This window comes from Dendropsophus ebraccatus, chromosome 3 (genome assembly GCF_027789765.1).
Source record: "Dendropsophus ebraccatus isolate aDenEbr1 chromosome 3, aDenEbr1.pat, whole genome shotgun sequence".
Classification (NCBI taxonomy): domain Eukaryota; kingdom Metazoa; phylum Chordata; class Amphibia; order Anura; family Hylidae; genus Dendropsophus; species Dendropsophus ebraccatus.
Genome location: NC_091456.1, coordinates 37,696,188 through 37,722,075, shown reverse-complemented (window position 1 = coordinate 37,722,075; position 25,888 = coordinate 37,696,188). Strand labels below are relative to the sequence as shown.

At 41.2% G+C, this 25,888-nt stretch overlaps 2 protein-coding genes across 10 annotated transcripts in view; one reads left to right on the top strand and one right to left on the bottom strand.

Annotated features, from left to right (window-relative positions):
• LOC138785469 (acyl-CoA dehydrogenase family member 11-like) overlaps positions 1–25,888 on the top strand; it is a 70,356-nt gene that overhangs the window by 41,394 nt on the left and 3,074 nt on the right. Inside the window, exons 13-15 of one of the 3 annotated variants that reach the window (XM_069961467.1) lie at positions 835–1,006; positions 2,855–2,921; positions 3,331–3,457. In XM_069961467.1, coding sequence (XP_069817568.1) covers positions 835–1,006; positions 2,855–2,921; positions 3,331–3,457 — 366 coding nt within the window. Of the gene's footprint in view, positions 1–834; positions 1,007–2,854; positions 2,922–3,330; positions 5,535–25,888 lie in introns of those variants that run through there. The other 2 variants (XM_069961466.1, XM_069961468.1) reach the window with 2 other exon arrangements.
• Positions 13,235–25,888, bottom strand: part of MTMR3 (myotubularin related protein 3) — a 59,323-nt gene continuing 46,669 nt past the window's right edge. For 3 of the 7 annotated variants that reach the window (XM_069961459.1, XM_069961464.1, XM_069961460.1), the window contains 3 exons: positions 17,374–17,462; positions 17,192–17,218; positions 13,235–14,022 (listed from right to left, as the gene is read on the bottom strand). In XM_069961459.1, the coding sequence (XP_069817560.1) occupies positions 13,866–14,022; positions 17,192–17,218; positions 17,374–17,462 (273 nt within the window). In that variant the 3' untranslated portion in view covers positions 13,235–13,865. The remainder of the gene's footprint in view (positions 14,023–17,191; positions 17,219–17,373; positions 17,463–25,888) is intronic. The other 4 variants (XM_069961461.1, XM_069961465.1, XM_069961462.1 and 1 more) reach the window with 3 other exon arrangements.

The window sequence follows — 25,888 nt, the reverse complement described above, 5'->3', positions numbered from 1 at the left end:
GTGAAGATGAAGCCGGTCAGCCGAGGGAGTAGGTGAGTAGTAGATGAGATGACAGGAGAGCACATCATGCTCACCTGTCCTCTCTGCGGCTGGGTGGCGGGGGGGGGGATCCGTGGATTTCTAATATTGAGTTTTTTGGGTTTTTTTAATATAATTTATTAAGTATCGAATTGGTATCGAGCATTGAAAAAAAAATGTTGGTATTGGTATGGAACTCAAAATTCTGGTATCGTGACAACACTAGTACAAGCAGGCTGCTGTGCTACAATAAGGCACTCTGTTTACCAAGTGCTACGTGCTACATAATACAGCCGACCAGCTGTACCTATAAAATATTCATACACACTTTTTTATACACCCTTTAATAACCAGGTAATTCACCTGTATAACATCAACTTGTGACTTTATTACCTGCGATTTTGGGGTGCTAGATGCTTCCCCTTCTGTCCCAGTTGCATTCCAGTGGTGTTGCCATCATTTCCTGAGGTGTCATTGTGGACTTGGTGAACCTCCAAGTGGTCGAATAGATGTTTTTCAATAATCGAATACTTGTTCCCATAGACTTTAATGGGATCGAATATTCGAATATCGGGAGATATGCGTACGCTTATCGAATATTCGAATATCAGGAGATATGCATACGAATATCGAATATTCCAGATTCGTTACGAACTTTCTCAAAGTTCGGTTCGGTGACTAACAGAACCGTTTGCGAAGTTCGTAACGAATCTGGTTCGTTACGGTTCGGTTCGCTCATCCCTATTCACAGTACACTCCCTGGGAACATAGCTTCCATACTTCCATATGTAAGCAATGTGTATTTCTTTACTGCAGGAAAAGCTAGAAGCCGCATCAAATACTCCCAGCCTGTCCCAGACCAGTACACGATTGATGCATGCTCTGCAGAACCTAAAAGACTTCACAAGAAAAGCTGGAACGAGAGGAAATGGCTTCATGGAATTAGCAGCTCGAGATTTTGCCTACAGCCTTGCTAAAATCTACATGGGTAATGTCTCCATGACTCTTCCTTGCACAAGTATTCTGATTCATCATTCGTATTATAAGTGTCATAAATAGGATTTCTAAAAGGTGTCTTCTGGCCTTAGACAATTTTTTGTTCAATGCTGCCCTATTAGAAAACATAATAAACATGTTCTGCTTACCGCTTTGCACTCCCCCGTTGTCCCCTGCTGACTGCAGCCCTGCCAAAGTTGTTTCTAGAGTGACAGCCCAATCAACCAATTACTGACTGAGATGAGACAGCGCCACAGCCTGTGACTGACTGAGCGGGCTGTCCCTCCCAAGATCACTTTGTTTTCTAATAGGGCAACATTATATTAAAATTTGTCTTTTGCCAGGTAACCCCTCTAATTTATTGCTTAAAAAGGTCTCTGTACAATTCTTTAAAGGGAATCTGCCAGCTACAACTCATGTTCCAAATTGCTGACAATGTTATAGTAGATACTGTTAGGTCAAGAAGACACTTGATACCTTTTGTATATTCATCTGTGCTTCCAGGATGTAGAAAAATGTTACTATTTTCTAGTAGAAAAAGTCAAAGAGGCTTTCCTGAGCACCTGAAGTGCAGCAGTCGGAGAGAGGAGACGTTCCAGCTTGCAGCTATTCAGAAGCTTGGAAAAACCTTTTCGACCTTTTGCGTCATATAATAAAAGCATTCTCTACATCCTGGAAGCATAGACAGATATATGAAAGGTACAATGTGTCTTCTTGGCCTAACGACGTCTAAGGGTCCTATTACACGGAGCGATATTTAACGATTAACGACGAACGATAAATGATTGCAAACGAGATTGTTTATCGTTAACCTGAAATCATTCACCATACTACACAGAACGATGGTCGTTAGGTACGATCGTTATTGCGATCGTTACTATGATCGTTTATTCCTTCTGATTTCAGGAAAACAATGGGTAATGTGCTATTACGCTGAACGATTAGTGAAAAAATGCAGAACTTGAGTGAACGAACGCGGAATTACAGCGAACGATTAACGATAATTTTAAGTTCGAATCTAAATCAACGACATACGAACGATTTTTCTATCGTTGCCTGCAATTACACAGAATGATTATCGTTTAAATTTGAACGATATAACGATTAAAATGTGAATTATAGCTGACAGATTCACTGTAAAGAAAAAGGTTACCTGCTTTTTTCTATCAGCCAAAACTCTTAATGTGTTGTCTGCAGGTGGATTTGCAGCTCAACACCTGCTACTAGGGAGACATTATCTCTCTAACACGGTGCTGCATTTCATTATATGGCTTTGCTTTTCACTTGATATTTTTAACAATAAGAGCACCTCCCTAAGGGTCCTTTTACACTGATTTATCTGACAGATTTTTTAAGCCAAAGCCAGGAATGGATTTGGATGGATTTAAAAAGAGAAGTCTCAGTCTTTCCTTAATGACCTGTTCCCTGTTTATAGTCTTTTCCTTGCTTTGGCTTAAAAAAATATATATAAATCTATATAAAAAGATAAATCTGTCTGTGTAAAAGGACCCTAAGGATTGTGTAAGGGAGGTCACGTGTAACAGATATATTGAAAACATTTCTGTAACTGAAAATCATCAGTTCCACACATCTGAATGAGTTCTCTTTTTGAGACTCTTCCCCCCCCCCCAATTCCAATCGTGTCACTGAAATTTGTGTAACACAATCTGCCAAGTGTAAATTCCCGCCCAATAGATAGATAGTTCTTTCCATAAGACATTTGTAAAATTTTATTTGGGCAATTGGGGAGTGCTGAAAATGCAAGATTTAGATGCAGTTATATGCTTACATGTGGAACTTCACATGTCTCACAATTATTGGTGTATCTCTTTCCACATAGGTTGTCTCCTTGTGGACCATGCAGCTTGGATTGGAGCAACAGAATCAGAAGTATATTGTGCTCAAAGGTAATCTTCAAGGCGTCCTAGTCTTGACTGATATTGTTAAAGAGCTATTCCGGATCCATGCCGCCTTATTAATAATAATAATAATAATAATAATAATAATAATATGCTAAGGCTGCTGTGCCAGAATAAGCTCCCTCATCTTCTTCCGAGATAGAGTTGTCTGAGCAGGGATGGCCCTCCCAGCCAATCACAGACTGCACTGGTATCCGGCTCAGTCAGTGATTGGCTGAGCAGGAAGTTATTGCTGAGACAAGTCCATCCTTACACAAGGAAGAGTGTGAAGCCGAAAGATTTCAAAGGGGTGAAAGAGGAAGTGAGGTAGGGACAAAAGGCATGTGTCCAGAATACACCTTAAAAAAAAAAAAAAAAAAGTGTATCTCTAAGTACATTGTCTTTGGTCTTTTCTCAGATGGAGTGAACAAGATCTGTGTCCTGTCACCACAGCTGAAGCTTCAGGATGCTATAATTCAGATGCAGCAGCAATGAACACAAAGCTTGTGTATGGAAACAGTCCTTTGTTAAAGGGAGAGCTATAGGTTAGACATTTTTAATTCCCACCTAAATTTCTTCTTATAAAACAGAGGAATATTTTTGATGACAAGCTAATCTGAAATTAGGAAAAAACGGAAACATTGTGAGAAAATGTCATAGGCTTAGTATTTTATAGTCACATACAAATTGACATAGGAATACGATCATGAGTAAATATTTTGCAGAAGTATTTTGGCAAGAACATTTCTCTCCATGTGGTAGCCACTGTAATTCCTAATATTTTCAGTAAATTAAGTGATTTACAAATATGACCCAGTTAACCCAGTAAAACAACTCTAAAGTTTTGGCCACCATGTGTGCCCCTTCTCTGTAATCTGCTGTTCACTGCCTGTTGTCAGGGGAAAGTTGTCTCCTAGTACACTCAGTGCTTAGTGTAACAAGTTCCTTGATGTGATGCTGCTGTTTCTTTGCTTTAAACTTTTATAGCACGTTGCAAACCCTGTGCGTCAGTAACCCATTCTCTAACCACATGCCATCTAGTAGCGTACTATGTAAACTATAAGCCCAGCATAGTGCCACCTTTGTTCAGTTAAGTGCACTTTCTCCAGCACTATCATTGCAGACAGCAGACAGGCGTGTGGGCCAGAGAAGTCAGGGAAAGTGCCTATGTGACAAAAAACCCCAGCTCTGGCCTTGCCCCCTGAATGGGGAGAATAAGAAATAGCTGTGCACCATGGAGTGGTAGTCTCAGGGCTCAATAAGAGCACTGAATCAATCACCTTGTCCCCACTGTGAATGGTTAAAGGGAAACCGCCCTCATGCATAAATAGTTATATGCACATACAGTACTGGTTATTAATACACTACCTCAGTAAATCTATATGCAGAGCAGTGATCATTGTAGTGTTTATGCTTTGTAGCAGGTTCTTAACTTCTCGTCCCTAGAAAACACAAGTGCCTAATGGCTCTGGTGTAAAAACTCTGCCATATCTATAGTACTTTTTTATTTTATGGAGACTGCTCAGGCTTGATTCTCATTTCAGAGAAATAACTGATCTAAAAAAAGGGAAAGTGGTAGCAATAAGCGGAAAAACGACTGATTGCATCTTTTGTGCTTCTTTATTGCTATTTGTAAACTGGGAATATGCAGCAGATAGCAAAGGGAAACTGACAGCACAGATGTACATATATCCTTGATGTCAGTTTTCAGATCACACAAGCAGTAAATACTTAACCTTCAGTGCTGCTGTGTGATCTGGCATCCCCCTCTCTGGCTCTTCCGTCCAGAATGATTAACAGCTGGAGGAGGCAGTGTGGCCCGAAGATACAGCAGCGCAGAAGGTATGTATGCACTGCTTGTGTGATCTGGAAACTGGCAGCAAAAATATATGCATGTCGGTGCTATCATTTTCCATGTTTGCATGAGCAGTACAGGGAACGTTCGTGTGGCCTGGCCTCTTGTGCAAATAAGCACCAATCTAGCTTATCATTATTTGTTTGCGTCCTTGCATAGCCTCATGTTGGGCCATGTAAAAGGGTCCCAAGACAATAGCAGCTCCCTGTGTAGTGACCCCTCACAGTATGCTCAGTAATGTTTCACATTAATCTCAAGGGGACAGGTCTGGTCTATTGTCGAATATGACTATGGGGATTGCTGTAAAGCGTGTCATTAAATGCTGTTAAAAATTGCTCAGGTCAAATGGCAGCCCCCATAAGAATGTACAAAAAATCTAAATGAAAAAATAACATTTTCAATATCTGGTTATAATCAGGAATAAAATCTAGGTGCTACATGTCCACTAATTTACACTAGTCAGCTTAATTGAATGCCAAACAGCATATTATTACCACATAGGTAAAATTTTGTTGCCTTTGGTGTCTAACCTTGTCCCCTGTAGAGTTTTCATAGAGCGGGAGCAGAACAAACATTTAAAAGCCATTGTTCAAAGCAGGTGGAATCATATTTTTCCCAATTTTTGAATGTTAACATTGTTCTTAATCTGAATTTGTTTTCCTTGGTGCAGTTGTATCAGCTGCTGCAATATGGGTTCTCTCTATTGTGAACAGTTTTTATACAAAGTTGAAAGCATAGAACAATAAATATCCCTATTTTTCCCAGTACTTGTGTTATTTTATCATTCTGTTTAATCCAAGTGTAAGCCTGACTGCAGATAACATATGTTCAGTTATGGGCACTGGGAGAACATGTATAGATTCCCAAACTTCACTTGCTGGCCAAAAGGGGAAGAAAAGCTCCATGGCATCCTCCTGATGGCTGTTTCGTAGAGGTGTTAGCTACAGCAGGTCCCTCCATGCTCCAATGTACAAGCGCCTCAAAGAAATGGCATTTCCAGTATCTTAAGAAGTGCAAACTATAGGATTAGCTCCTCACAGGATCCTACCTTAAAGGGAACCAATCACATCAAAATTTGCCCTAAAGCTAAGAAAACGTGCTGGTACATCACCCACTGTATGCTAATCACATCACTGTATGCTAATTGCGGTCAAGTAGTCATCTGGGCTTATGTTTTTTCCATGTAGTCACAGTCCTAGGTGGGTTTCAGCACTGTAATCATGCCCCTCTACACTGCATATGCGCAGTACAGTGGGAGAAGAAGCTGCTGTACTGCACCTGCGCTGCTTAGTACAGCTCCGTCTTCTCCCGCTGTACCGCACAGCGTAGTAAAGACTTTGGCGTACCGTCATGCAGTGCCGGCCCCTGGGTAATGTCACAGGACAAGAGCGCTTTCATTCATGCCCAGAGGGGCGTGATTACAGTGCTGAAACCCGCCCAGGACCGTGACTACATGGAGAAGACATACGCCCAGATGACTACTTGGCCGCAATTGGCATACAACGTAGGACTTTATAAAGGTAAGATTGCCAATCAATCAAGCAGGGTACAGGCATATGTTTGGGAAGTGTGCTGGATGATGTACCAGCAGGTTTTCTTAGTTTTAGAGCCATTTAAGGCTGACTTCACACTGCCTTAAAATCTTGGAAAAATGCCATGGCATTTTTTTTTTCTCGCAAAAGCGCCAGCAACCAGACGTTATCTGGAGGCCAATGAGAGTGTTAGCGCTTTTTTGTACCATAGACTTCAATGGGATTGTTCTGGTTGTCTCAAAAACGCCATTGCTGTGCGTATGGTGTTTTTTTTTTTTTGTTTTTGTTTTTTTTCCTTCACCTTTTGTGGTCCAGCAACTAGGTCATTTGATGGCAGTGAAAGAAAGCGCCTAAACCACAAAAACGATCATTCACACATACAGTCAAAAACATCAGAAAGAAGCAAATGCATGGGGGGGGGGGTAATGCAGTAGCAGTTTTTCTGGCCTTTTTTTTTGAGGCCTGAAAAACGTGTGAAGGCCCCTTTATGGGGTTATCCAGTGTGAGAAAAACATGGCCGCTGAGACAACGCTACTCTTGTCTCCAGTTCAGGTGAAATTTGTAATTAAGCTTCTTTTACTTCAATAGAAATGAGTTGTTAAACCCCACCCAAACTGAAAACAAGAGTGGTGCTGTCTCTGGAAGAAAGTGGACATGTTGTTCTATTGCTGGATAACCCCTTTATGGACTCTCTCTAAATCCCCAGCCCAGGTTCTTGGTCAGTGGAGCTTTTAGATGCCCCTCTAAGGATCTGACTGTAGACAATAATTAAAGGAGTACTCCATCAATTTTTTTAAGCTGAAAGTGACACTGTTACCCCCTATTTGCATTTTGACTGCTCTCCACAGGTGTAAAGGGTAAATGTTACAACTTTCATTACTTATTTTATATCACACCTCATGGTGCTTGTTCTGGTAAAAAGTTGTTTTTATCACCTGTGGATTGGTATATGTGGGCGGGGCATTGTGGCCTGTGTGCCACATTGCTCCGCCCCTAGCGCCACTTAGTCCTGCCCCATCCGTGACGTCATCACTGCATAGGCCCCCCCCCTCAGCACCCATTGGAAGGGCCAGCCTATGTGGCGATGACATCATGGATGGGGTGGGGCTAAGTGGCGCTAGGGGCGGAGCAATGTTGCACATCGGCCGCGAAGCCCCGTCCACATATACCAATCCACAGGTGATTAAAAACAACTTTTTACACGAACAAGCATCATGAGGTGTGATACAAAATAAGTAATGAAAGCTGTAACATTTACCCTTTACCCCTGTGGAAAGCAGTCAAAATGCAAAAAGGGGTGACAGTGTCACTTTAACACACACATCACAAAGTTATATAACTTTGTAATGTGTGTTAATATGTTATCTGGCCCCATTCCCCTCCGGGAAGAGAAATAAAGTATACATACCAAATAACTGTCGACCCCGTTCTCTTCTCCCATGCGCCATCTTGGGTCGATGTCGTCGGGGGGGGGGGGGGGGGGGGGGGCCTGGTCGTCTTCCTCTTTGGCGTCTTCCACAGCGGTGAATGGAAAAGGAAAAGGCTGCTGGTGCACTTGCGCACTAGCAGCCTTTTCATTGGCTGGAGCGCATTACATGGCTTCTAGCTTGCTTAGTCCTGATTGGCGCGAAGTGAGGGAAGATCTGAGGACGGCAGACTGAGATGATGGGGACGCGGCCGGCAGGAAAGTCAAGCGGCGATCGTCACCAGAGGGATAGTAAGTACACTATAAAAGCTGTGTGTGTCTGTGTTTTTTTTTTTTTTTTTTGGTCTGCTAGTGTACTCCTTTAAGGATACAGCACTTGCATCAACAGCATTTTGACTTACAGTTCTTGAAGTCCCCCACATCTAGATGGATTAGGTGGTCATCACTGGATTAGGCTATAGCTGTGTATTCACAAAGAACAAATCATTCCCCACATGTGCCACTGTCCAGACTGTAGACACACACTCAACCTGTACTCTATGGTCTTGGGAGACACTGGAATAGATGAGTGAAAATGAAGTTTCCATCTCTATAATTGTCTAGAAGCCTAAACACACTGTAGAGTAACAAGTATAGAGCTGGTCCTGAATGGCTAGATGACAGACGGCAATTGTGTGCCCTGCTCCTGCGGTTGGCTTTTGTAGCACAACATGGTACAGATTTTGTGTGAGAAGAGCAGAATCGTGTCTATTGCCCAGACAGTAAAAATATATGAATCTTTTAAAGAGTCACCTGATTCAGGTTGACGACATTTGACCGCACTCGGAGATGTGTACTCTGCCGGGAGGGCTGCTAGGTCCGCCGTCCCTCCCCACACCGGATCCCCTCCCCTCCTCATTCTTTATCCCCCCCCCCTTTTTTTTGTTGTTCGTTTGTGAGTGTGTTTTGTCTCGCCCCTCTTCCCTTTCTTTCTCCGTAGTCCTAAATCTCCCTCTTCTCTTCTGTTGTTCCGCACTTTTTTTTCTTCCTGGGTCCAAGTGACCTCGTTACACTGTTACTTTCTATCACCCGTCCCTCTGTCGATGGGTTGCCCCCCCCCCCCCCCCCCCCCCCCCCCCCCCCCCCCCCCCCGGCTGGGAGGCCAACTCTATCGGTTACAATAAAATGGATGAGGTCCCGGGAGAGGGGTGGTGATGGCCTTTCTGCTTCCATGAGCTGGTTTACATATTGCATGTTTCTTTCTCTACCTAATGCTATCTTAATGTTGATAATGTTTGTCGCCTATTGAAGAGTCTGTTCAGTGGTTTGCCTTTCCTTCTTAGACCATGTATTGTGCTTGGAAGTGGGAGGGGAGGCGTTGCCGCCCCCACTCTTTTGTGGATTTCTAAATAAAGAATTTAAAAATAAAAATAAAAAAATTAAAATATATATATATTTATATTGAATCTCTTTGGCAGTGATCATTTAGTGCCAACATGGCAGCCGACCATAACTAAACTTCATTTTGTTACATTCTGTAATATGTTTTTTTTTAATCTTTCAAGAAGCGTATTTTATACTAGTGAACAATACACATAAGGAATACACTAGGGGACAAATCAGATTCTATGGTATTTTAATAATTCTCAGAAGCAAGGAATGTACAGTTATACTCATGTCCCCCTAAAGGTGATTAGTGAGGTATACCTGTATGTATGTATTTTAGAAAATAGACTGTAAAGTGCTTATATAAGAGAAACAACAAATGCAGATCAATAAGTTACCATATAATGGAGTTTAAGGCAATGCAGCATTTCAATATAAAATATAACTCGGTTCTGCCATTCATATGTAAGCCAATTGCTATTTTGATAGTACAAGATATAAATATATCGCCATCTAGTGGTCAGTTACACTTCTGCCATATGCATACCCCAAAGCAAATGACTAAAAAGCCAATAAAGGAAAAAAACGCAAGCAATGCTTAATAAATAAGTCTTCTAAATATTTCACTACAGACAGTACTGCGAGCTCTGAACTTTATTTCACTTTATTATTAATGTAGTCAACAATGCTAAATTATTTACCTCTTGCTTTGACACAAAAGAAAAATATAGACGTTCTTTATCTGCTTCATTAGAACTTGAAGGGCAAGAAAGTTGTGTGTGTGTGTATATGTGTGTGTATGTATATATATATATATATATATTATACACACACAATCTAAATAGTAACAAATCAGATCCCATACAGAACAAAAAAGTAGAGCAATGAGGGGAGAAAAGTGCTTTACTGCACAGAGGCTATCACCTGGAATACTCAGGCTAATGGCTGCTAAATACAGATGAGCGAACCTTGAGCATGCAGCATTAGATTAGGGTGGGCTCACACTGCGTTTTTGCAATCCGTTTAACGGATCAGTTTTTTTTAACGGACAAAAAGTGTCGGCAATGTTTTTGTGTCCGTCAAAAAAAAAAAACAGATCCGTTTTTGTTTTTTTTTATAATGGAAGTCAATGGAAAAACGGATCAAAACGGATGCACACAAATGCATCTGTTTATTGCAATCCATATTTCATCCGTTTTTTTTTTTTTTTGCTGGAGAAGATGGATGTAACCATAAGGCTACATGGAAAACATAGATACAGCCTATAGCTGCTCAAGGTTCACTTATCTCCACAGCTGAACTGTTGTGATGCAACAACAATGCATGAATATATAGTCGACAAGGGGTGAAACCCCTACAATTTATCTGGTATTTTCAAAAGCTGTTACCCCAGACTGAGATATTAGTTTTTTTTTTTTTTTATAAACTTCACACATTATCCTGAAACAAACTGTTCTCTCCAAGCAAAAGCACCAGAATAAGTTTCATACTTTTTTTTAATATAAGGAGCAAACAGCAGATCAGAGGTTGCCAATATTATAAGCACAACCTTTACATTTTTCAGGACTTAAAGGTTATGGTCACTTTTACAACTAATTTTGTATACTGTTCCAGTGCATCTAACAAAAAGAATAAAATGAAGCTACCATGCAAACTGCAAAAATAAAATAAAATATATATATATATATATATATATACAGTGTATATATATATATATATATATATATATATATATATATATATATATAAAACGAGAAAAAAAAACCCTACTGCAAACCTGTGTCTCCATGGTTAGTCTACAAAAAAAACTCTGCGTAGTCTGATCCTACAATCACATTACTCCCCTTTTACATGAGGCTGAATTACGGCTATAGACACAAAATGATCGTTTTTTAGGCTTTTTTTTTTTTTTTTTTTTTTTTTAAATAAAAGTAAATATAATTAGATACACTGAACCAATAAAAATAGTTGCAAAATTGTACACTTCCTTTAATTTACAATGTGTGTCCCTATGAACTTTATAAATAACCTAGGACATGCTGCAAGTGAAGCCACTATTAGAATATAATACACCAAATTTCTTTTAGGACAATTTGTGACAAACTCCTACAATCTAAATTCCTGGTTTTCACTTCTAAAACTTGAGTGAATCCCCTGTCACCAAAATGTCTTTGTCAACTAATATCACAACATTCCTTTTCTTGCTTTTTTTTTTCATTTTTACAAGGGCTCAGCTGCACTGCAGTAGAGAAAGTTTATTGCCCTCCCTCCGTAATTCACTATCCCTGCTGTCACACAAAGAAGCAGCCTCCCAGAAATTAACTGCAGCTTTGTTAAGTAAGTGCACTCAAGCTGGGGCAGAAAGGGTTTGGAATAAATATTTGTATAAAAATAATCAAAAGTGCAAAATAAAAATTCCCATGTTTCCCACAATACTCACATTATAATCAACTGTCCTTCCCCATTTTAAAGTAATTTATTTAGATATCGTTCAAGACTATTTCAGTTTTCCAAAGTCTATACTGTGCACTTACGAGAAACTGGTTCTACTGAACTTAACTTTGATCATAATAGAATCCTATGGTTAGCAAGTTCCACTTACATAACTCTGGATGGTTCAAATACAGTGGACTTAAAGGGAATCTGTCAGCTTCTGGGCTCTACCTAAGGTGCTGACAGTGGGCTGTAACTGACAGCCCCCAGTGAGCATGGTGCCTTTTTGGTAATTTTCTGTGCAGCGGATTATGTACAATCTTATGTCTCTTACTGTAGTAAAGAGTAACAGAGCAGTTGTTCGTGCCACACTCTGGCATGCATCCTCCTCCCTCTTCATGAATAATCAATGCTGCCCGGCCTCCTGCTCACTCAGCTGTCAGATTGCAGATCAGTCCTCTGTAGGCAGTTTATGTCTGAAAGAAACACTCAGGTATCATCGAATCTCTTCTCCCTAATATGTTGGAGCTGTGGTCTAGGGGTAACTCACCTGTCTACAGAAATGCCAGCAGTTCATTCTCTGGTTCAAATCCCCTAATGGAAATAAAATAGATGTGTTTTTTTTCTCATTATCATTATTATCATTGTATCATTTTTAAGGCTATGTTTACACACAGTATTTTTGCTCAGTATTTTCCAACCAAAACCAGAAGTGGATTGAGAACACAGGCTATGTTCTCACACTGTTAAAATTGAGTGGATGGCTGCCATTTAATAGCAAATAATTACTGTTATTTTAAAACAACGTCCAATATTTGCCATTAAAATGACGGCCATCCGCTCAATTTCAACAGTGTGAGAACATAGCCTTTCAGTGTTCTCAATCCACTACTGGTTTTGGTTGCAAAATACTAACCAAAATACTGAGCAAAAATATGTGAACATAGCCTTAAAAATGATACAATAATGTGGGAAAAAGAACATCTATTTAATTTCCATCAGGGAATTCGAACCAGAGAATGAACTACTGGCAGGTCTCTAGACAGGTGAGTTACCCCTAGACCACAGCTCTAACACATTTAGCAGAAGAGATTCAATTATACCTGAGTGTTTCTTACAGACATAAACTGCCTACAGAGGACTGATCTGCAATCTGACAGCGGAGCGAGGAGGCCGGGCAGCATTGATTATTCATGAAGAGGGAGGAGGATGCATGCCAGAGTATGGCACGAACAACTGCTCTGTGACTCTTTACTACAGTAGGAGACATAAGATTGTACATTATCCGCTGCATGGAAAATTACCAAAAAGTCACCATGCTCACTGGGGGCTGCCAGCACCTCAGGTAGGGCCCAGGAGCTGACAGATTCCCTTTAATATGGACCCTAAAATACAATGCTTGAGGCATGTTTTGGCCATTGTAACACATGATGGCTGTGTGTGTAGTGGGGGCATTCAGAAGAAAAACAAACAAAGTACTGCGGTAGATGAAGTGCTTAGTGTTGAGAATTCTCCTATCACCTGTGAGGACTGTTAAAAGTGCTTAATAAAAATTGTAGTTTCTTGTAGAATTATTCTGCCAATCATCTCATCCTTCAATGCCACCATGCAATCTGGTTTACCTAATCCAAACACTCGGCACAATTACAACCCGTGTTTTCATCAACATGTGCCAATCAGTGAATATGCTATAAAAAAAAAAATCAGACAATTAGATTGGTCAATTGTATTTGCCATACAATGTCTACAGTACATACAGTTACAGGTCAGCCTAGTACTGCTTCTTAGTGTGAAAAGCAGAGGCCTGAACTAGACATCACAGACTGGGGTTAAGCTAGAACTATACTGATGGAGAATACCTTGACAGATGCAATTTCAGGTTTTTCTCCTAACTTAATAATCAGACTAGATCATGTTGTGGCTAAGTCGGGATACATTTAATGTTTGATTTGGGCACCTTGGTATCACACTTTGTGTGACTTTCCTCTTCAATACACATAACTGAATGACCCCTTGTAGGGCTCATGTTACATATTATACACGGTGTTAAAAGAGGCCTCAACTGTCCTTTTAGAAGTGATATACTGAACGTCTTCTGCGGCTTCCAAAGCAAAGACGAAAGCATGGGATCCATGATGTCTTTCCCCATCAAGCCCAAACACTGCTCCTATATAAGACAGAAAATAAAGTATGTAGAATGCAGAAAAGATATAGGGCAGTCAATAGAAAAAGAAGACAGCGCTCTGTCTTAGCATCTCATCTTCAATAGCTTGTTCTTCCAGCAGATTTGCAGGAGAAGGGTGGGGAGGGGGTCTGCTCTGCCCATCTGGAAGGATGATTGCCTAGTTAGATGAAGCTGTAATTGCGTTTTCCAGTTCCAAGCTGGAGTGAAGATTGTTGTAACATGACTTGCATACGCGGCTGGGCTCAAACAGTTGCTGACTCGGAACAGGGACCTTCTGGTTACAGCAGCTTGAACAGAAAACATTGCCACAATTCCTTTAACAGAAATGAAACAAAGTTAAAAGTAATCTACAGTTACAGTAAAACCCCAGGCAACATTTTATAATAAGGACGATGGACCTGCTATGGTTAATGACAAACCTGGGCAAACTCTTTTCCCCCACTTGGTCTAGTCCTTTAAGTTTTGAAGCTAGTTTCAGGCTTGGACAAGCATGGCCACTTTTCTCCAGAAACAGCACTCTTGTCCTCAGTTTGGGTTTTGCAGCTCAGTTCCACTGAAGTCAATGGAGCTGAATTGTAATACCACACACAACCTGAGGACAGACGTGGTCCTGTTTCTAATCCTGAATGACCCCTTTTTATTTTTACTTGCAAAGTTATTCCCTATCCACAGGACAGACGTTGATCTCAAGAATGGGGACCTGAGTCTCCCTTTAAAATAGTGATGGTTCGTACATGCATGTAGGCGCTCCATTTAGTCACAGTGGCAGCTGCAGAAACAGCAGAACGCTGTGCTCGGATTTTTTCAGCCGGTCACACAAAGAATGATTAATGCTTCTAATGGGAGACTCAGGTCCCCATTCTTCAGATCTCGGGGGGCAGCAGTTGGATCCCCTCTGTGATCAGATAGTTATCCTTTATCCTGTAGATAGAGAACAACTTTGCAAGTTGGGAAAACCCCTTTAAGAATCCAGTGGCCACATGAACTTGGAAATTTGCAATGAACTGTCCTGGTTTGTTTGTGACAAGATTCTATTAGGCCCATTCTACAAATTATAAAAATCTCTGCTCAGAGTTTCACTTTACAGAGAAACCAAAAGAACCCAAATGGAATCATTGCCAAGTAATGGCCCGAACATGTTCATGTCATGATCAGCAAAGGATGCCAGGGCCCAATTGTAATACAGCCAGTCTCCTGTGAAGAACTGCATCCATCACTCAGTCTTCCAGAACCTGGGTTTGTGGATGATGTTGGAGCACGGATACCTAGAAAAGGGCATTGACAAGGATTTAAAGGGAACCTGTCCCTACCTGAGGTGCTGACAGTGTGCTGTGGATTACAGTCTCCTACTGTAATGAAGAGTCAAAGAGGAGTTATAGCTCAGCGTTTGTGCAATGTTCTGACACGCCTCACCACTCCTTCCTCTTCATGAAGAATGTCTGCTGCCTGGCCTCCTGCTCACTCACGCTGTCAGCTATTGTCTCTGAGTGTTTCAGTCAAACTGCCTACAGAGGACTGATCTGCAATCAGATATAGTTGAATCCTAGCCTAATTGTGCTGGAGCTGTGCTCTAAGGGTAAATTTTTCTCATTATTGTACCATTTTTAAAATTAGTTTTGAAAAAAATCAGTTTTTTAATACAATGATGAGGAAAAACAAACAGCTAACTATTTTTCTATCAGGGGAATCAAACCCAGGAATAAAAAAAAAAAAAAACAGTTGTTGGTCTCTAGACAGATGATACCCCTAGACCACAGCTCCACCACAATTAGGCAAGGAGATTCAACTATATCTGATTGCAAAACAGTTCTCTGCAGGCAGTTTATGACAGAAACAAACATGCAGAGAGACTGCCTGAGAGTGCGAGCGAGGCCAGGCAGCAGAGATTATTCAAGAGGAAGGAGTGGTAAGGTGTGCCAGAGTGCGACACAGATGCTGAGCCACTCCTCTTTGACTCATTACAGCAGAAGACCCAAGATTGCTCATAATACACTCCATGGACAAATTACCAAAGGGTAATCTGCTCACTATGAGACTGCCAACTACAGCACACTGTCAGCACCTTGGGTAGGGCCCGGGTGCTGACAGATTCCCTTTAAAAACTAGTCCTGATCAAAACTTTTGGCATGCCTTTGCGATATGTTTTTATTTAATGTGACAATGATGCTTTAAATTCTTGTCTTTGACCATTTGTAGGATGCAAAGTCCTACATTGCCAAGCCCACCGATATAAAAACAAAGCACTGTATAATAGTTGTTACAGCTAAAACATATGTGCAGAGTAAGCCACCCCTTCTTGACTGCGGCTATTACAAACCCTTTGCATCTGGTACATGGAAAGCACTACACAGTACTACAACTTCTACAAGACATGCACTGGGAAACAATAGACATGCAAGTAGGAAGCTCAGTACATGCAATTGCTATACATATACGCAACACAGCTGTTAAACCAAACTCTGTGAAATTTCACTGGGTAGCGGGCAGCATGCATATCTGTTTTATATTCAATTTATAATCTTGATATTTATAGGTCACAATCAATTGGTTCTAACGCAGCTGCGTTACGGAGGGGGTTTTGTGTCACTGGGGGGCCGGCTAGTACTTATGAAAAGAGCGGTGCTGAGTGCAGGAACCAAAAGGTCATTTTAAAAAAGTACCGCACCACCAGCAACCCAACACTGGTGCTAATCCATTAAGGTAGAAGAAAAAAAAAAAAAAAGGTGAAGCGATGTACCTGATGGTACATTCACTTTAAGGCAGCTACACACCTTGAATAACTGGTGGACAGACAATTATTTGGCCAAAAGTTGTCTCTCCCGTCTTGCCTATACACATGAATGTTCCTGTGTTCTCCATGGGGAAGAGTAAGCGGCAACTAGACAGCTCTAACAGTGGCTTATCTCGCCAAGACCAAAAGGGTCAGGCAGTGAGTTTCCATCATGCCCAACCCCTATCTCCACCAACACATGTCAATGGAGTCTTGGGAGAGCACTGTACACTTTATACGAATGTTGGGGTTTGTCTGTCAGTACAAAATGTATGGGGACATGTATGTAATAGGAACGTTTAACCAATAATTAATTTTTAGCATATTAATGGTGTTCACCATTAGAAGAACTTCAAAATGGCTTAATGCCACAAATAATGGAGACATTGAATATGGAAGATGAGGAAGAAGGGGCTGAAATAAAATAACAAAATATACTGAAAGCTAGATGGCAGAATCTATAACACAACATACAGCTCTGGTAGTCGGCAAAGGTTTGCACATATTCAACACACAAAAAATAAAAAAGCGATTTCCTATTCTGAGCTGTTATAACATGCTGCTGTGCATTCCCACCGTACAGAGGGCTCTCTGCTTCTTTCTTAGGACATGTTAGGCACACGGGAATGGTGTGGGACTGAAAGGGCCAGATGCTGTTAGTTCTGGTGACTGCAAAAGAACAAACTGTCTAACCAACCTCAACAAAAGCTCACCACGTTTCGGCCCCGACTTCTGCATTCCTGCAAGGAAACATGGCTGAGATGGAGGAAAGTTTCATTGGCGTTGTAGCTTATTTGTGTGCTGGTGAATGTGGTAACTAAGCGACATTCAAGATATGAATAAGCAGTCAGTAAGGAAACAAGGTCATGTCTTAGAAACCATTAGTACAACTTACCTACAATGGTGTTTCCTGCTCGCCAACCAGAACTTGCTCTCACAGTTATAACAATTAGCGGCTAAATGGTCTGGAAGCCATCTTGTCACCTGCAAGAAACCAGGCAACAAAACACCATGACAATGGTTTCTTAGGAATCGAAAGTTTTTTGTGTTTTTTTAAGTATCTTCACTTTATTATGGCACCGGAAAGACTGGTTTATACAGGACTGACTCCGTTGATACACCCATCATGTAGCATTTATAATATTTTGACAGTTTCCAAGGAGTCGAGAGATGTAAACTGGCAGAACTTAGGAATTATATAAATTTCTTCTGCTGTATGCATATTTTTAAGCAGGAACAGGCATTCCTTAAAGGGGTTGTTCACCCAAAAAATTTTTCTTTCAAATCAACTGGTGGCAGAATGCGCCAGGGATTTTTAATTTACTTCTATAAAAAAAAAAATCTTATCAGCTGCTGTATGTCCTACAGGAAGAGGCCTATTCTCTCTAGTCTGACACAGTGTTCTCTGCTGCCACCCCTGTCCGTGACAGGAACTGTCCAGAGCAGGAGCAAATTCCCATAGATAACCTCTCCTGTTTTCTAGACTGGAAAAAATACAGCTTCCTGCACGACATACAGCAGCTGATAAGTACTGTAAGACTTGAGTCTTACAGAAGTAAATTACAAATCTCTAGCACTTTCTGGCACCGGCTGATTTGAAAGAAAAAATTTTTGGTGAGCAACCCCTTAAAAGAACATGTTATATCAAAAGATGAAACGTTTTCTTTAATTTCCCTCTCTGTAGTACCGCCTAATGTGCCCCATGCTGATGTTTCTAGTGTGCCGATTGTTAGTTCTCTTATAAGGGTAAGGCTTACCTCAGGTTTTATTTGCGAATCATGAATAGAATACACACAGATCAGTCCTAACAATATGTCATCTGCCTAGTACTGTGTAGACTTCCCCTTGTGCCACTCTGCTCACTCCAGAAAGTATCCTGTGGTATCAGACACTAAGGCCACATTCACACGAAAGTATATTTTCCTGGATTAAAATCTGGATCCTCTATCTTTCTTCCGCAAAAAATCATCTGTTTTGCATCCGTATTGTGTTGTTTTTTTTTAATCCGTTTTTTGCGGATCCACAAAAACAAGGTGTAGTGAAGAAAAAAGAGAAGATGCCAAAAATTATGTCATTAGCAGTCCCAACCCCCCCAAAAAAAGGTCACATGGTCATCTGGGGGCCATTTTACAGTCATTTCTACCAGGCAGGATATTTCTGGCAGGAGGAGCTTGATGATGTCACAAAAAAATGGATCCGCGATATGGATGATTTCGCGCATTGCACTTTGCTCTCCATAGACTTCTATTGGGGTGTCCGTTCCGTAATTACGGACCGTATTACAACATATCCGTTTTTTTGTCATGGATTGCGGATCCGCAAAAAAGCTGGATGTATGAATAGCACCATTGAAAATAATGGGTTTTAATGGATTCCGTATTTCCTGGTCCGGGAAACCGGATGAAAAATACTGACGTGTGAATTAGGCCTTAGACACTGGCAACAGATCCTTTATGTTCTATAAGTTGTAAGCTGCAGCCTCCATGGGTCGGATCTGTTTTTCTAGCATATTCCCTAGGTGCAATATTCGGCTGTAAGAGGGCGCTGGCATTGGGTAATACTGCTTCCACGGAAACGTAAGTAGACACGTCACAGTAACATTCACATCAATGGCAGATGGTATAGTTTGTAATAGATGAGTTCATTGTGTATGAATTACAATATTCTTCATTATAAGCACAACCTGCAGCCCCCTAACCATCTGATGAGGGGCAACACCCCGAAACAGCTGTATGTGGATGGTTACCTAGCCTTGATTTATCACTTGTCATTACATTGACTTATAGAGCCACTTAATATGGTGGTTTCCTAACAGGAGCTGCCACTTGTCTGGGTCCTTCCCAGAGGGATATCTGGCTAGTCCTGTGTTTTGAGACTCTTCAATGAGGCTCCACGGGCTCCACTTTTGCATCCCCAACCATCTTGACACAGACAGGCTTGTTTGTGTCTGCTAAGATGTCATTGTTATGTCAGAGAGAAGTGGGGCGGCATACTGCATGGGAGCAGGGACATATAAGTATCACTCGTCTATAGTATAGTCATACTGAGAATCTTCACCAGTGTTAGCACTCCAGAAATGAGTAGATGGGGTGGAGAGGCAGATGTTTATGCATGTGGATATCTCCATCACAGTTTATGAGAACTGAAACGCTAGGAAGTTTCTGTAACTTTTATCTACACTGGAGAGTCCCAGGCATGTATGGTATCCTGCTCTGTGGAATCCCAAATGGGGGAGGCCCTGCATTCTTCTATCAATAAGGAAAGGAGAAAAGGAATGGGGTAAGAATCAGATGCACACACATACATATATGCAAAATATATATTTTATGAGTGATGGCGACAAGAAAAAAAAAAAAACACTCAAATATTTATATACACATTCCCTGGTGCAGGCTGTGAAAACACTGTTGTGGGCAGCATAAGAAAAAAAATTCCAGGTATACGTCAATACAACAATGACAAGATAAATACAAATACAAGTGTAAATACAAAATGAATAACAGAAAAACATGACTATATGCAATAAGCCCAATACATCCTGAGAGATCTCCAACCTGGAACAACAGTGTGCAGACCAGACTATTTATAGGAGCATAACGTGCAAGGGGACCATCAGCAAGCAGTGATCAGTCAGGAGGCGGAAACCCCCTGCAATGTGGTCTAAAGTGCATGCACCTGCCATTTACAGACGGAATTGTATAATGTGCTATCGGCCTGTGACGCATTATCACAACATGAGATACCAATGATAATGAATGTAAAGCTACAGGTCACATGACCCATCAATACATGGCCCATGAATGCCAACAAAGATGGCTGTAAAGAAACTAATAACAATATGATAAAAAAAAAAATAGAATATCCTTATTGTATGAACAACTAGGTTAGTACCAAATACTTCCATATGAAGTGTGTAATAAATCATGTAAGTATAACACTAATCCACCAACAATATCTTGTTGCCATCTGGTTGGTGGATTAGCATTACAACTTTCACGATTCCGCACTTTATATAGTAATGGTACATACAATAAGGATATACCAGTTTTCATCCTCTTATTGTTGTTTGTTGCGTTACATTAATCCTTGTGGGTATTCATGAGTCATGTGATCCGTATTGTTATCTGTTGCTTTACATCCATGATTATTGGTATCTTGGGTCATGTGATAACGCATCACAGACCGAATGCGCATTATACAATTACATCCATAGGTAGCAGGCACATATACTGTAGCAGGCATTGCAGGGACTTTGGTGCTGTCTGGTCCGTGCAGGTGCAGTACATGTTTCCTCCCGCTGACTGATCACCCATTGCTAATGGTCCACTTGTTAGTTAGGGTGCGTTTAAACAGACAGATTTATTTTTTAAGCCAAAGCCAGGAACAGACTATAAACAGAGATCAGGTCATAAAGGAAAGCCTGAGATTTGTCCTCTTTTCAAATCCATTCCTGGCTTTGGCTTCAGAAATCCGTCAGATAAATCTCTGTGTAAAGGCACCATTACATTCCTATAATTACTGGCATTATATGTGCATAATTAACCAGTGGAGTTTGTTCTGCACACTGCTGTTCCAGGTTACAAGTTGTGTGTTGTTGTTTTTTTCTGGTCATATTGGGCTTATTGCATATATTCATGTTTTTCTGTCCTTTATTTTCTATTTGCACATTTATACAATTTATCTTGTGAATTTTAGTCATCATCATCATCATGGATGTGTTTCATTATTGTATTAATGTATACCTGGTATTTTTGTAAGAGCCCACAATGGTTTTTACAGACATCCTGCACCAGGAAGTGTGTGTACATAAAAAAAAAAAAAAAAGCGCTGTTTTTATTTCTTGTAGCCCGCACTAACTAAGTGTGTGTGCACATCTGATTATTACCCCTTTTCTTTTCTTCTTACTGTGCTTACATTTTGGGAGCACAGGTACACCCCCTTCTCATGATTTACTTAAAAGGACAACTCTGGCACTAATAAAAAAAAAAAAAAAAAGGAAAGGAACAGTGGCAAACAGAAGCTCTGGTCGTTCGCATCTTCTTTTCTTGTGCATCTTTGGCTAGAAGCTTCAGATGAATGACAGCATAGTCAGCCAATCAGAGGTGAGCAATGTGTCATTCATCTGCTGATGTCACAGAAGGGGCAAGGGAGTGTCAGATGACTGACAGCTTGCTCAGCCAATCAGAGCTGAGCAAGCTGTCAGTCATCTGATAATGGAGGATGGAAGGCTTATTAAAACACGTTACAAAGTTATATAACTTTGTAATGTGTTTTGACTCCCAGGGGGGGGGGGGGGAAACAAACAAAAATGGACTTGTCCTTTAATTATTTAGTTGTGACCACTGCTTGCATCCTTTATACATTCTTCTATCAGACATTTACGCTTTTGATAAGCCATACATGTCTCAGATGGAAATACCCCTGTCCCCCTGGAGTGGTGCAATCTGACAATGTGGCCGACTGATTACAAAAAAAAAAAAATCATTGTGCAACCCTGAACCGAACCATCTCACATTCCAGAAAACTACAGAGAAATGTAAGCAGGACACGGTAAGCTTAACATGAAGCGGTTGAAATAAAATGCTGACAGAATATAAAATACAAGCATTTAGTGACCAGTTTAATGGGTTTTATGTAAATAAAATTGTGCAACTTCTTTAAGGCTATACTGGAGTTAGGGCAGAGCTAGGTGGTGACATGAGATGGGATAGCACACATCTAAAGCCAAAACAGCAATGCTGCCGGCTCGGCTGGTGTTGAAAAGGATTGGCATTCATTGGTACAATATAACAGAAGGTGAGGAGCTCCTGTTATATGGATTGGAAAGCAAATACAGCGTGTACAACAATAAAATAGCCCAGCAGCCTTTGGGTATAGGGGGACAATATAATGCAATAAGAAGTGTCGGCTCTCGGGTATGTGCATTGAAAGGATTTGTTTGTAAGATACAAATACAGTATGTAAAATGTTATTTTATTGTTCGTCTTTTGGTTTAAAATATCTTTTATAAAGTTAAAAGATAATGTGGCTGGGGGGGGAGGAAATCCATCCATCCAGTCCAGCCCCTTACGCTATAGGGTTGTTCCAGAGAAATAAAAAAAAAAACAAACCTCATGGCATAGAAGCCAATTTCCCTCACTTTAGGGAGATAATTCTTGTACACTGGTGCCCGTAACTCTCCGCAATATTCTATGTGGGGTCTGACTACTGTAATGGCATTGTGGGAAAGAGTCTGCACGGTTATTTTTCTTCCCTATTTAAGGACTTGGAAGATGCAGCCGGAAGTCTGTCTGGGAAAACATGGATACAGCCATAGGCTATGTTCACACTATGTAAAACTATGGCAGTAGTTCTCGCCGCAGAACTACGGCCGTAGTTTTGCGGTGTGTGACATAGCCTTATGTGCAATGGGATCCCGGACGGAGTGTACACACATCGTATACGCTCCGGCCGGGATCTGTGTGGCGCCGGAAAAAAACTGACAGGTCAGTTTTCTGCGGCCGGAATTCAGTGAATTCCGGCCACAGAAAAACCTGTCAGTGCACACAGTGAAGCGAGCGGCTCCGGCCGCTCGCTTCACTGTGGGCTATGGGAAGCTCTGATGCGGGCGCACCCTGATGCGCCCGCATCAGAGCTCCGCGGCCGGACGGATCATCCGGCAGGTACTTAAGTGTCACGGAACGGCCGGTCTGATACGCCGTGTGAACATAGCCATAAACTGAATACGTGCCCCTCAATATAAAACTTTTACACCCTGACTGTAGTACCCCCCCCCCCATCACCTGATAGTAGTCAGGTGGGTGGGATCATAATGGGAGTGACTAACAGGAACCCTTACCAAGACATTGCTATCTAATCAAATCGCCATCATGTTATAGAGCAGGAAAAACTGAGCAGATTGATGTATATATCTTAATGGGGAAAAAATTCAGTATAAGGCCACACGGAACACAGACTTGGAATGCCTGTAACAGAGTCGTCCTCCCCCCGCCCCGGCATCTGTTATAAGATGCTGGGAGCGGGAGAACTGTATGAATATGTGAGGCGCTGTAATGACAGAGCCGCACAGCTGCTTCATTACTTCCCTTAATTCCAGAGCGCATATATATATATATATATATATATATATATATATATATATATATATATATATATATATATTGGGTGTGAGTTATAAAAAGACAAATGATGATACTGCCACTGTAACAATAATGAATGTACTTGTGATCTTTAGTAGACTTTCTTGAGAGAAGCTCTGGCTCACGCAGGCTAGATCTATTTTGTAGTTTTAGTTATTCACTTCCTCAGGCTACTTTATTGTACCAGTTGCATTGATTTTTATTACAGCACCAATACAATTTATCAAACGACATGTCATGGTACAGTAAAAGGAAGACTGCTTTACACAGGTGCCAAGAGGCCACAAAGTGGCAGCATCTTATGGCGCACAACATGCATGTGCATACAGGAACACAACCCACAGAGCAGCACTGACTGACAACACTCAGGTCGGACCACTTAAGGCCTCATCCACAAAATCAGTTTTATCTTCTAGGATCAGCGATGTCCTGGAGAAACCATCAGTGTGCCAGCAGTTTTTTGTTGATTCACAAAAACAGATAGGATGGTAATAAATGGCCACAGGGTGGAGCTTGTCTACGGCTTGTTAGCCAATGCATCAGTACAAATATGCGCCATCCGTCTGCCTTCATTAAAAAGTGACCCATTGGCTCCTATGTTCTGCAAAAATTGAGCATTTAAGTGCAGATTCTACTTTTTGCGGTACTGATCAGTTTTAAAACCGGATGTGTGGCTGACCATATTGAAATCAATGGAACCTCTCTCTGATTTACAGACAGGAAAAAAAACTGATATGTTGATGAGGGCTAAAGGCTTATCCCCACATGCCGTATATTACGGATGCTACGGACGGGGAAGCCCTGTAGTGGAGTGTTTCCCTGCCCGGCATTATGTATTAATATCATGTTGGAAGCAGGAAAACTGTTTGAATCTCTGCAGCTGTGTCACCACAGTGCCACAAAGATTCAAACAGTTTCCCTGCTCCCATCATGATATTAAGAGAAACAGATTGCTGAACTCAGGGAGAACAGCCAAATGACAACACTGCCGGCTGCTAATGAAAGCGCTCAATGCAGTGAAGTCCTAGGTCCCATCATGATATTGATACATCATGCCTGGCAGGGAAACACTCCACTACAGGGCTTCCCCGTCCGTAGCATCCTTAAAATACAGGATGTGGGAATAAGCCCTTAGAGTAAGAAGTGCCCGGCGTCAATTGTTTGCCAAGTTTCTTTTACTAACTTATCCTAAAATGTAGCATAGTTTTATCTTATACATTTGGCACATATGGACCCAGCTAAACGAGCCATATTATAAGAACACGTTAAAGGGAATCCGTCAGCTACTGGACCCTACTTAAGGTGGTGACAGTGTGCTGTAGCTGGCAGTCCCCTTGTCGGCATGGTACCTTTAGGTAATTAGTCCGTGGAGCAGATTATGCAATTCCAGGTCTCCTACTGTAATGAAGTGTCAAACAGGAGTTGTTTGTGCAGGCCTCACCCCTCCTTCATGAATAATCAATGCTGCCCAGCCTCCTGCTTGCTCAGCTGTCAGCCAGTGTCTCTGATTGCAGATCAGTCCTTTGTAGGCAGGTTATGTCTGAAAGAAACATTCAGATATAGTTGAATCTCTGACCCCCAATTGTGTTGAAGCTCTGGTCTAGGGGTAACTCACCTGTCTAGAGACCTGCCAGCAGTTCATTCTTTGGTTCAAATCCCCTCATGGAAAAGAAATATACAGATCTCTTTTTTTTTCTCATTACTGTATTATTTTTAAGGCTATGTTCCCACACAGGATTTTGCAACCAAAACCAGGAGTGGATTGAAAATGCAGAAAGGCTATGTTCACACACTGTTGAAATTGAGTGGATGGCCCCCATTAAATGGCAAATAACTGCTATTATTTCAAAACAGCAATTTTTTGCCATTAAAATGGCAGCCATCCGCTCAAACAGTATGTGAACATAGCCTGTGTTTTCAATCCACTACTGGTTTTGGTGCAAAAATACTGACCAAAATACTGAGTGTGAACATAGCCTTAAAAAATGATACAATAGTGAAAAAAAAAACAAAAAAAAAAACCATATTTCATTTCCATCAGGGGATTTGAACCAAATAATGAACTGCTGGCAGGTCAGTAGACAGGTGAATTACTCCTAGACCACAGCATCAACACATTAAGGATTCAACCATATCTGGGTGTTTCTTTCAAACACAAACAGCCTTAGGGTGGGTTCATACTGAGGAATTCTCGCGGATAATGTCCGCGGAATTCCGCAGTATGTCCGCGCGCCTTTCCGCCGGCTCCATAGACACCATTCTATGGGCTGG